The 13,142-nt window shown below is 44.4% G+C and overlaps 1 protein-coding gene across 1 annotated transcript in view; it reads right to left on the bottom strand.

Moving 5' to 3' along the window:
- Positions 1-13,142, bottom strand: part of LOC112258108 (serine/threonine-protein kinase 32A-like) — a 59,943-nt gene that overhangs the window by 13,251 nt on the left and 33,550 nt on the right. Inside the window, exons 5-10 of the mRNA XM_042327056.1 lie at positions 9,289-9,326; positions 5,434-5,523; positions 4,612-4,715; positions 3,754-3,870; positions 2,840-2,965; positions 1,862-1,990 (exon numbers count right to left, since the gene is read on the bottom strand). Of these exons, the coding sequence (XP_042182990.1) occupies positions 1,862-1,990; positions 2,840-2,965; positions 3,754-3,870; positions 4,612-4,715; positions 5,434-5,523; positions 9,289-9,326 (604 nt within the window). The remainder of the gene's footprint in view (positions 1-1,861; positions 1,991-2,839; positions 2,966-3,753; positions 3,871-4,611; positions 4,716-5,433; positions 5,524-9,288; positions 9,327-13,142) is intronic.

Genomic DNA, 13,142 nt, shown 5'->3' on the forward strand with positions numbered 1-13,142 from the left:
TAACACATCCATAGCCACATTTCGAGGTTAATGTAACAATAAATGCCTTATGTGATCACAGAAAGCGTTCATGTTCAGGGTTGCAGGTCTGTGCAAATCGTCCCAATTGCTAAATCAAGACATTGATTTCCCATTGGAACTTGGCTGTGCTTTTAGATGGTTGAAAGCATCGTGAGAACACATTGGGAATTCAACTAACGTTTGGCTGTCTTTTGAGTGGGTGAAAGTAGGTTGGAATCGCACTGATCAATGTGTCGACCAAATATGACACAATTCACCACATTGAAATGAGGTGGTGTGCCCAGTGGGTTAATACACTTACCTCATTACTATAGAGAATTTCAGTTTGTGCGAATAAACCTTCTACATTAACCCAGGGAAGAACAAGCTGCACCATATCTTTCTAAAGCACTGCACGACTCACACAGCACCACTTGGGCGAGTTCCCACAAGAGTTGTCAGCTTCCATAAAACATGACTCAATTTGGGGCCAGCTCTGGCTTATTATTGCTACTGACGAACAAGATTTGTACCCATGCCACCCAAATGTATTACCTCTATTGGAAAAGAGTCACATAAAATCTATTTCATGTAGCTGACAACGGAGAGAAACTAAACTGAGAAACTGATATACTTTATAATGGCCCTTTGACATGAGGCGTTTAGTCGATGGTTCCTGATTAGCCGATAAAGTCCCTCCGATCATGTGCATTCATGTGCACCGCCTCGTGCTGGGTAAACAACATTTAAAAGGCTGTAACTCAATCACTCACACTGTGATGGCAAACAGAAGCAGTCTGCTGTGCTGAAGGAGAAATAGAAAGTAGGGAAGCTGCACGAGGAGGGAGGGGAGAGAAGACGAGGGGAACCGAGGAGAAGGGAGGGGACAGGAGTAGGAGGGGGTGCTGACTGGTTGTGGGACTGTCTGTCATAAGACTGCTGAACAGTTAATTAAATGGTTACCCAGACTTTCTGCTTTTCACCCCTTATCTACAGTACATGGAAATATTACCTCAATCAATCACCCCAACTACCTCGCACCCCAGTATACTGACTTGGTACTGGTATGTAGCCTGTATATTTCCTCGTTGTTGTTATTCTATTGTGTTACTATTTTATTTGATCTATTTTTGAATGTTCTTGCTTTTTAACTGCATTGTTGGGAAAGGGCTCGTAAGTAAACACTTCACTGTAAACTCTACACTTGTTGTATTCGGCCACATGTGACAAATACCATTTGATTTGAACAAGTGGCATCCTAAACAACATGGCCCCCAGCAGCAGTCACAGCAGCCAGTCCAGTACAGAGCGGCACTCTCTGCCCGTAAACGGAGGAAGACGCTTGATGAATGCCCACCAGCACGGAAAAAGCACCTTTAATGAAATCACTGATGCCAATCTTTCCAGCTCTTTTTCGTGTGTTTGTGTGTCTGTACGTGTGTGTGTGTCCCCCCCCCCCCATCGCCTCTCTTACTGGGGGATCAAATTAACCTTTGGGTGTTATCCTCATGGTCGGAGTAAACACAGAGAGGACGTGGCTGATTTATGTGGACGTAGAGAAGGTGTGAAGGAGAGAAAAAAAAGAAAAAGAGAGAGAGAGTGATTGCATTCTTCACATTCTATCTCTCCCTCACGCATGGAAAGCCCACATCGTTCATTTATTCAGATACGAAATGTGCTTCTTCCATCCATGACATCACTCGGGACATATTTAAGGGACAAACTAAAAGCTACCTATCGCCTGCCGCCGAGCTAAATGGGCACACATGCGCACACAGTCGGTTCTTGTGACTGATGGTGAGCTCTGGAAGGAAGTGGAACCATTGAGAGGCAGGGGTTTGCTGTTAGGGTGAGGCTTTACCTGGGGGGACCCATTGGAGCCCTGTTCTCTGGTCTTCCTGGCTAGTCTTTTCTTTTTCTTGTGCAGCGGTTTGGACTCCAGGATCATCTCCTCCAGCTCAAAGGTGGGGTCGCAGTTGAGCCTCCGCCTCTGGAAGAGGAACAGAAGGCCACAACACAGGAGGAACATTTAAAGGGGCAATCTGGGATTTGAAATAGATCATAGCGGCCACCCTGCCACAGTTGTTGGTAAGGAGCTGAGGAAGAAAGACAATACAGGATGAAGCTTTTATTCTATAGAGAGAGAATGTCGATTCAATCGATCAACCTTCCCAACCTCTCCTACCTGGCCGGCTGTAGTGACCACAGGGAATTCACTCTATAATCACCACACACTACAGGGAATCCGATACTGTAATTTCCTGTTAGCTTGGTAACCAATGACAGCTTGTAGTGTTGCTGTTATCAGTCTAAAGTCCCTTTAAATCAGTGTCCATTCATCGTTCAACTCCTCCATGAGCTGTCAGGTATGAAGCGAGGGTTCACAAGTCAAAGCTCCGCTCCCTGGCACCAAACGACCGGGCATTGGAGGTTGGGACAAGCTTGGCTTGGTTTGGTAAGTTTGTGCAAGGATGGGAGGTACAAGCTTAGCTTACTGTGCCAACCGAAAAGCTCGACCTACTGCATTACGGCTGATGACGCCACTACCTTGCATGCATCATTTTACCTGCCTGTCACACACCTGCTTCCTAACACCTGAGGAGATGCAGAGGCTGCATGTGTGTGTGTGTGTGTGTGTGTGTGTGTGTGTGTGTGTGTGTGTGTCTGTGTGTGTGTGTGTGTGTGTGTGTGTGTGTGTGTGTGTGTGTGTGTGTGTGTGTACAGGGGCATGAGCTCTAATGATCCGTAACGGCCTTCTCAGACCAGCAGGGGGGCCGTGGTGACGCCTCTCTCTGTTTGGGCTGTGGCAACGGCGGCGTAATGTTGTGGTCTGACTCACGTTGGGGATGAAGCCGGGGGGCAGCTGTTTGCTGAGCACAGCGTCCCAGTTGACATCAGACAGCAGGTCTAGATCCTGCAGCTCAGCCAGGCAGGACACACGCTGGTGCACGTCAATACACAGCAACTAGAGGAGGAGAAGGGAAGAGGAGGAGGAGTAGCGGGAGGAGAAGACAACAAGAGGAGAGGGGAGGTGAAGAGAACAAGAGGAGAGGGGAGGTGAAGAGAACAAGAGGAGAGGGGAGATGAAGAGAACAAGAGGAGAGGGGAGGTGAAGAGAACAAGAGGAGAGGGGAGATGAAGAGAACAAGAGGAGAGGGGAGATAAAGAGAACAGGAGAAGAGGGGAGGTGAAGAGAACAAGAGGAGAGGGGAGATGAAGAGAACAGGAGGAGAGGGGAGGTGAAGAGAACAGGAGGAGAGGGGAGGTGAAGAGAACAAGAGGAGAGGGGAGGTGAAGAGAACAGGAGGAGAGGGGAGATAAAGAGGAGGAAGAGCAGAAACACACACACACCACACACACCGCACACACCACAGGAATGTAGATGAGTGGTGTGGGGGTAGGCTACTTCAGCACTGAGCTACAGCTTGTCTGCAGTGGAGAATTACCAACATAGAATCTGATCACTCAGCCTTATAGGCTTCCAGTTATAACCTCATGATGACAAAGGATACGGCATACATGGCTTACAAAACTGATCATCCTAGCATGTAGTAACAATTTAGTCTTTCAAGGAATGTAGGGGTCAAATACAACTATAGTTTAAGTAAACAAGATCATGGCTCAAAGGTCACCGGTTGTCAATAGTATACAGTATAAAAACAATGCAGTATTTATTATTCATTCAGGGAATTTAGGGATGAAATACAAGGTGACCAAGTGTCTACAGTATACAGTATGCAGATCTTTCTGTACCTTTCTGAGCATGGTCTTCATCTCCACAGACCAGGCTATGGGGTAGCTAGGGTTGACCTTGTGGAACATATGGAGGATCTCATTGGCCGGTGTGCTGGAGCGCATGACGTACGGCCTCTGGAGGGCCAGGACAGAACATTATTATCACACAGAGGTCGTCAGGGTTACCGGGTCCTCACACAGAGATACACACAATAGTCCCTAAAGCTGCCTGAAGAGAAATGTCTAAATCTGGGTTTAAACTAGACCAGATCAGTCTTATGCTGTGTTACCTCTCTCAGGGGAGAGACAGTTTTCTTGTGTTTGGGATAGATTATGGCTGGGGCTGTGACAGTGATTGATGTGTGGTGCTTTATGGATGCCAGGGCTGGCTGCCACTGATAGTCCAATCCAGCCGGGCCTGGGGTGAGAGGGTTTAGGGCCTGGGGAGAGGGGGCTCAGAGGGCTGCTGTACAGCTTGACCGTGTCATACTACAGTAGTTACCCAGCAGGGGCTTAGTGGGAGTCCTGCCCCTGCCCTCCCTGTCTTTTCCTCTCCTAACTAAAGATATACCATGAGGGTAGTCACAGGCTGGTCCCAGATCTGTTGGTAAAAGGGGCACAAACAGGACCAAGCTAGGGTAATTACACCTTCATCTGAATGGTGAGGCTGGCTGAGATGGGTATTTTCATGATAATATTAAGGGGTATTTCCATGGTTATATTAAGGGATCATCTCAAGCGCAGGCTTGGAGAGAAAGGTGTTGTCACTGTCTCTTCTTCTCTATCTTAAATGGCTATTCTAGGAGCAGTAACAGCATGTATTGTAGGTTTTAGCATGCATTATTTACAGGTTGGGGATGGGCTTTGTTTCTGTACCTGTCCTCGCAGAAGCTCGTAGGCAGTGACGCCCAGAGACCACCAGTCCACAGAGAAGGAGTAGCCAGGGTGTATTCCCTCGTGTGGCTGGAACAGCTCGGGGGCTGGGGGGAGGGAGGCACGGACACTATCAGCTGTCATTGCTCATCCAGACTGGACAGTAGTACCAGTTAGTACTGAAAACAAACACTTTTAAATGGAACCAAAAAAGGAACCCATCAAAACTGCTACTGAAAACTCACAAAGAAACGCTAGAACCAAGCCCTTCAAAACCCTTCCCCAAAAAGGACTCTGGTCCTTTTTATAAATAAATGAATGTTCCTGGAGATCCCCACTCTCTGAACACTTGGAATATGAATGTACATTTTTCTATTAAATTATACATTATCCTTTACGGCAGTCTTAAATCTGAATCTAAATCCATCCTCTCCTCCTCCCTCCCTCCATCCTCTCCACCCCCTCCATCTCCTCTTCTGTTCCCTGCTGCTTCCTCGGTGTCAGTCCCACTAAACCGATCCATTCGTCATGCCTCTTAATCAGGCTGGACGAGACACACCGGTCGGCCAGGACCCGGGGTCAATGAACTCCACATTCGAATCAGTCTGTAATTCTATTCATTTACATCAGATCCCTCAGAGCAGAAGGAACAACATTGATCTGATACTGTATGATACGTTATGAAAGGGAAATGTAAGGAGCATAAGCATCCACATTGAAAGGGAGATATATTTACTCTGAAACTAGAAGGACACAGTACCGTAGTGTTGAGCTGTGTCGTCTTTACATTAGCTCAGTGGTATAAGTGTTGTGTAGTTTACTGACCCATGTAAGGTTTGGTCCCTGCGATAGACGTGGCTCTTAGATCGTCTTTGACGATGGCAGCGATGTTGAAGTCCGTCAGGTGACAATGTCCTGTAGAACGGAAACAGGAAAGAAAGTCGTATTTGAAATTCTTGATTACAATTGATTTGAAACGAGGTTTATAGGCAGTCTACTTAAGGCAGCATTCAGGCATCAAGCAGATAAAACTGTCTTTGCCCTATACGGTGCTGTGCTGGGTGGGGTGCATGAGTTTATGCAGTCGTTAGTAATAGGGCATTCTTTGTGTTTGAACCCACAGTTCACTCTGGCTGCATTCAAAATGTGGTCACTGTGAGTGAATGATTTGGTTGGGGGTTAAATGGTGTCGCGTCCTAGAGCAGGTCACAGAGGGAATAGCAGCCTCAGTGCCTGCTGCCAAACTCACCAGCTTTCTGTGTGTGGGGTGGACTGAAGCCTTAGCCATGCACACTGAACACCCTTGTTTATAAGCTGTGTGTGTGTGTGTGTGTGTGTGTGTGTGTGTGTGTGTGTGTGTGTGTGTGTGTGTGTGTGTGTGTGTGTGTGTGTGTGTGTGTGTGTGTGTGTGTGTGTGTGTGTGTGTGTGTGTGTGCGCGTCTGTGTGTATGTGTGTGTGTGTTTAAACAGAAGTCCCCACAACAGTAGAAACAAACACAAATTTGACCAACTGGGGACATTTTGTTGGTCCCAACAAGGTCAAATGCTATTTCTAGGGGTTTAGGCTTAAGGTTAGAATTAGTGTTAGGGTTAGGGTTAGGAGCGAGGGTTGGCTTTAGGGTTAGGGTTAGGAGCTAGGGTTAGGTTTACGGTTAGGTTTACGGTTAGGGTTAAGGTTAGGTTTTTGGGTTAAGGTTAGGGTTAGGGTAAGATTACAGTTAGGGTTAGGTTTAGGTTTAGAGTTAGGGAAAATAGGATTTTGAATGGGACTGAATTGAGTGTCCCCAGAAGGTTAGCTGTACAAGACGGTGTGTGTGTGTTTTATGCCACAGAGCTAGGATCGCAAAGCTACCGGTAATTTACCAAAGTTACCAGAAACTTCAGTAATTTTGGTAATTAACAGAAAATCTTTGGAAATCTATCGTACATTTGGTAACGTATACTTGAGTAACTTGAAAAAATGACTCGGACAAAGTATACATTGTTTATGTCTGTTTCCATAATGTCCATTACTTTCTAGTAGATAGGCCACATGGTTCAGGAGAAAAGCGCCTAATTAATGAAAAAAGCATTAATCAATATTGGCCTTATTTTCAATTAACTCATGAAACTATTTCAGCTATTGACTGTGTTCACAATGGCCACCAGTTTGATACCAGAAAATCGGCAACAAATACATACTGACACAGTAAAATATAAGTGTGTGAAAAAAATACAAAGGACATTTCAAGACAAGACAAAACATTTTGGTTTTACTATCCTTGTGGGGACATTTCGCCAGTCCCCATCGGTCCCCTCTATTTTAGGCTTAGGGGTTAGGATCAGGGATAGGGTTAGAGGTTAAGGTTCGATTGAGGGTTAGGGTTAGTGTGTGCACACACATTTGTGTTCATGTGTGTGTCTGTAAAATCACAGGAGATTGACCAAGTATGGCAGTGATGAGAACGCGTTTCACCAGGCTCTCTCACGGATTATCTCTCTGTTGTGAACCCTATGCAACATTAGGCATAAAAGAGTTGACCATATATTTTATGGTGCTGCTGAGTCCATGAACTACACCCGTGTCACTGGACCTAACCTGCAGAGGGCAGTGCAGGACCCAACGCCTTCTGTCACCCTATAGACAGTGGGTTCGTTTGTTTAGTATTTGTTGACTTGGATCCCCATTAGCTTTCGCAGAAGCATCAACTACTCTACTTTAACACAAGTTTAAAAAAATCATGTGTATGTTTGTGTGTGTGTGTGTGTGTGTGTGTGTGTGTGTGTGTGTGTGTGTGTGTGTGTGTGTGTGTCCACACAGTCCCTGCCGTTCCATGAGATGTTGTTTAATCCATTTTTCTAATGTAATTTTGCTGTTTGCTTGAGTAATTGGAGACGGAAGCGAGTTTCATGTTATCATGGCTCTGTATAATACTGTGCGTTGCCATGATCTCATTTTAGACTTGGGGACTGTGAAGAGACCTGGCGGGCTATGTATTGCTATGTACTGTATGGGTGTCTGAGCTGAAGGCTATTTGATTGTGCTGACAAACTGGGCATTTTCATCACAGTAATATTTCTCATGGAAACTAGAAGAGAAGCAGTTCATCTCTTGCCATCCCTTAACCAGGAAAGACTGGCATCCATGTTGTTGATGTTAGATCTATATGGGCAGTTAAGGGCAAGGCGTGCTGCTCTGTTTTGAGCCAGCTGCAGTTTTGCCAGGCCTTTCTTTGCTGCACTTGACCATATTACCGGACAGTAATCAAGATGGGACAAGACCGGAGCCTGATCAACTAGTACAGTTGATTTTTGGTGTCAAACATATTTTAATAACAGACATACCCCCCCTGTATTTGAACCAAATACAGGGATTTTAGTTGTAGGTGTATTATAAGACCAGTTTATTAGTAATCACACATTCGGGTACTGACTGTAACTCCTTATTTCAAATTTGAGTGAGCTCACTGGCTTTGGGCGCTGACATGTAAAAGTGTGGAATCATCTGCATATATAGTGTGTGTGTGTGTGTGTGTGTGTGTGTGTGTGTGTGTGTGTGTGTGTGTGTGTGTATATATGTGTGTGTGCTTTGAATGCGTGTGCCTACACGTGCTTTGTGTATGCTACCGCACGTGGCGCACACGCTTTCTGTGTTTTGTCTGTTTTTGTCTGAGAGAGATAGACACACACAATCACACTAACCTGGGAGGACAGTTCCGGCTGAGTAGCCAAGGAAACTATATCCCTCAGCTCCCTGACACACCCCGAGGACATCACATTTAGTGCGTCTCCTGTACCCGGACATGACTTAATTGTTTTGCTATTCTCATCAGAAAGGACACATGAGGTAAAGATAGGTCAACTCTTCCAGGACTCTGTGCTCTTTGAAAACACTTCATAAGGATGCACTTTTGACCAGTGTTGTTTTTCAAAGTTCAGTGGTAAAAGGTAGAAAAACCCAGGCTGAGCTGGACTCGGCTCCTGTGTAATGACAAATGGTGTTCCAGGAGAGCAGCTCAGTCCCGAGGCTACTGCATTCAGACATCTACTGTGGTTGACAGGCTATGATCAGGGGACGTGTACATGAGGCAGGTAATGTCTGGATAAAGAGCACAGGCACAGCATGAGAAATAAATAATGTTGAAGTTAATAGCATCTCAAGGCCTGGGGGCAAAAGAGACAGGCTCTCTCTCTCTCTCTCTCTCTCTCTCTCTCTCTCTCTCTCTCTCTCTCTCTCTCTCTCTCTCTCTCTCTCTCTCTCTATATATATATATATATATATATATATATATATATATATATATATATATATATATATATATATATATATATATAGGAGGTTAAACCAGAGAGTGGGCGAATGAGAGTTTGTGCATGTGTGTGTGTGTGCGAGCAAGTATGTGTGTGGAATGGTGTGTCTGTGTGTGCTTGAGTGTGTGTGTACATGTGTGCACGCCTTCATGTGTGTGTGCGTGTGTGTGTGTGAGAATGTTTGTATGTATGGGTGTGTGTGTCTGTGTGCATGTGTTTGTGTGTGTGTATGCACAGACTGTATGTGGCTGCATGATGTTAGTGCCATTGATAAAATCTAAACGTATCTATCATTCATTCAGTGGAGGTCGTTCCTTACACAGCATGGATGGAAAAACACACCACATAATTTACGACATAAATCAGATATGATTGGCTGAGCCGTCTTACCGTGTTCGTCCAACAGAATGTTGTCAGGTTTGATGTCTCTGGAAAAGCACACACACACACACACACACACACACACACACACACACACACACACACACACACACACACACACACACACACACACACACACGCACAGAGAGAGAGAGAGAGAGAAACAGAGCAGCATTAGGTCACTGACCATCTCCATCAACATCACCATGACAATACTGTATCGTTGTTGGACAGAGAACAAAACATCAACAAAAAATGTGTCATGTCACGTTACATCCTTAAAACAATATCAGCCTAGAACAAATAAACAAAAACAACACACACAGAAACGCACAATATGTCAAACACAGTTATATCACTAGCAATAATGTCCCAATGTCTTTAAATTGGACTGACAGGAACTGTGCTTTCCAGCCAAACACTCAATGCACCTCAAATGGGCTGGAGAATCAGGCCCTCGGAATCAGGTTGTGTTCTAAATGGCACCCTATCTATCCAAATAGACTGCACACAGAGCCTTGTCGTCAAAAGTAGTGTAGTCTATTTGGATAGATAGGGTACCATTTAGAACACATCCTAATTCCGAGGGCCTGATTCTCCAGCCCAGTCAGAACAACCTGGTCTAAGAAAATGTTGCATTACTCTGTTGTCAAATCTGTATTCATGTGTGGATGTCCATCACCCATTTGGTAAATGTTATGAATTACAATTTGTATTATATGTTACAAATTTACATAACATACACTATGTTACAAATTTGCAAAAGTACAATATGTTACAAATTTGGAAAAATATACAATATGTTATGACTTGCAAAAAACGTATGATATGTTACATATTGTAGCTAGGTGGCTAACATTAGCTAGCTCGCTAATGTTAGCTAGGCTAGGGGTTAGGGTTAAGGTTAAGGTTAAGTTTAAGAGTTAGAATTTCTGCCACTTCCAACAAGCCCCGGAGCCGGTGTAGTACAATTCGACCTTAGTCCTGCATTGACGCTTTGCCTGTTTGATGGTTTGTTGGAGGGCAGAGAGGGATTTCTTATAAGCTTCTGGGTTAGAGTCCCGCTCCTTGAAAGCGGCAGCTCTACCCTTTAGCTCAGTGCGAATGTTGCCTGTAATCCATGGCTTCTGGTTGGGGTATGTACGTACAGTCACTGCGGGGATGACGTCCTCGATGCACTTACTGATAAAGCCAGTGACTGATGTGATGTACTCCTTCATGCCATCTTAAGAATCCCAGAACATATTCCAGTCTGTGCTAGCAAAACAGTCCTGTAGTTTAGCATCTGCTTCATCTGACCACTTTTTTATAGAACGAGTCACTGGTGCCTCCTGCTTTAATGTTTGCTTGTAAGCAGAAATCAGGAGGATAGAGTTGTGGTCAGATTTTCCAAATGGAAGGCGAGGGAGAGTTTGTACGCATTTCTGTGTGTGGAGTAAAGGTGGTCTAGAATTGTTTTCCCTCTGGTTGCAGATTTAACATGCTGATAGAAATGAGGTAAAACTGATTTAAGTTTCCCTGCATTAAAGTCCCCGGCCACTAGGAGCGCCATCTCTGGATGAACGTTTTCCTGTTGCGTGTTGTGGAATACAGCTGTGTGGTTTTAGTGCCAGCCTCGGTCTGTGTTGGTAGGTAGAAAGCTACAAAAAATACAGATGAAAACTCTCTAAGTAGATTGTGTGGTCTACAGCTTATCATGAGATACTCTACCTCAGCCGAGCAAAACCTTGAGACTTCCTTAGATATCGTGCACCAGCTATTGTGTACAAATATGTATAGGCCCCTGCTCCATTTCTTACCAGAGGCTGCTGTTCTGTCCTGCCGATAGAGTGTATAACCCGTCAGCTGTATGTTCTTAATGTCGTCGTTCAGCCACGACTCGGTGAACATATGATATTACAGTTTTTAATGTACTATTGGTAAGGTATACGTGCTCTCAATTCGTCTCATTTATTTTCCAGTGATTGAACGTTAGCTAGTATGCTCTGCTAGGATAAGTAGTGGGAGGAGCAGACTGAGGGCCCGAGAAAAGTGCAAGGAACTTAAGATAGCAGTGGCAGCTGTACAAATAACTCATCCAAAGTGCTTTGACTTCTCAAACACAGTGGAAAGCTACGCTATATGATGCCCCGTCTCCTTATTAATTCAGCCACTTACTTCCTACGGCAAGAAAAAGTATGTAAACCCTTTGGAATTACCTGGATTTCTGGATAAATTGGTCACAAACTTTGATCTGATCTTCATCTAAGTCACAACAATAGACAAACATAGTGTGCTTAAACTAATAACACACAAATTATTGTATATTTCTTGTCTATATTGAATACATAATTTGAACATTCTAGGTGTAGGTTGGAAAAAGTATGTGAACCCCTAGGCTAATGACTTTTCCAAAAGATAATTGATGTCAGGAGTCAGCTAACCTGGAGTCCAATCAATCAGACGAGATTGGAGATGTTGGTTAGAGCTGCCTTGCTATCCACACGAAGCATTGCCTGATATGAACCATGCCTCAAACAAAAGAGATCTCAGACGATTAAGAATTGTTGACTTGCATAAAGCTGGAAAGGGTTACAAAAGTATCTCTAAAAGCCTTGATCTTCATCAGTCTACGGGAAGACAAATTGTCTATAAATGGAGAAATTTCAGCCCTGTTGCGACTCTCCCTAGGAGTGGCCGTCCTGCAAAGATGACTGCAAGAGCACAGCGCAGAATGCTCAATGAGGTTAAGAAGAATCCTAGAGTGTCAGCTAAATACTTATAGAAATCTCTGGAACATGCTAACATCTCTGTTGATGAGTCTAGACTACCTAAAACACTAAACAAGAATGGTGTTAATGGGAGAACACCACAGAAGGAAACATTGCTTCATGTCGGAAGTTTGCAAAAGTGCACCTGCATCTTCCACAGCGCTACTGGCAAAATATTCTGTGGACAGAAGAAATTACAGTTGAGTTGTTTGGAAGGAACACACAACATGTGTGGAGAAAAAAGGCACAGCACACCAACATCAAAACCTCAACTCAACTGTAAAGTATGGTGGAGGGAGCATCATGGTTTGGGGCTGCTTTGCTGCCTCAGGGCCTGGATAGCTTGCTATCATCGACATTTTACAGAAGAATGTTAGGTTATCTGTCCACCAATTGAAGCTCAACATAAGTTGGGTGATGCAACAGGACAACAACCCAAAACAACAACAGAATGGCTTCAACAGAAGAAAATACATCTTCTGGAGTGGCCCAGTCAGAGTCCTGACCTCAACCCGATTGAGATGCTGTGGCATGACCTCGAGAGCAGTTCACACCAGACATCCCAAGAATATTGCTAAACTAAGAAGAGGGATGGTCCAAAACTCCTCCTGACCGTTGTGCAGGTCTGATCCGCAACTACAGAAAGCGTTATTGAGGTTATTGCTGCCAAAGTAGGGTCAACCAGTTATTAAATCCAAGGGTTCACATACTTTTTCCAGCCTGCACTGTGAATGTTTACACAGTGTGTTCAAAGACAGAAAAACGTGTAATTGTTTGTGTGTTATTATTTTAAGCAGACCGTGTTTGTCTATTGTTGTGACCTAGATGAATATCAAATCAAATTTTATGACCAATTTATGCAGAAACCCAGGTATTTCCAAAGGGTTCACATACTTTTTGTCACGATCGTCGTATGGAGTAGAAGGTGAGGACCAAAACGCAGCGTGGTTAGTATACATTAGAATACTAAGGTCAGGGTGTGACACTTTTTCTTGCCACTGTAGCTAACTAGCAAGTACACAGCTGGACTCTTTCTGTTGTGCTGGTTAAAAACAAACACGTGACTCTGTCAACTGTTCTGGGGAACTACAGTAAGCTTCATAATGTAAAATA

This window comes from Oncorhynchus tshawytscha, linkage group LG09 (genome assembly GCF_018296145.1).
Source record: "Oncorhynchus tshawytscha isolate Ot180627B linkage group LG09, Otsh_v2.0, whole genome shotgun sequence".
NCBI classification, from domain to species: domain Eukaryota; kingdom Metazoa; phylum Chordata; class Actinopteri; order Salmoniformes; family Salmonidae; genus Oncorhynchus; species Oncorhynchus tshawytscha.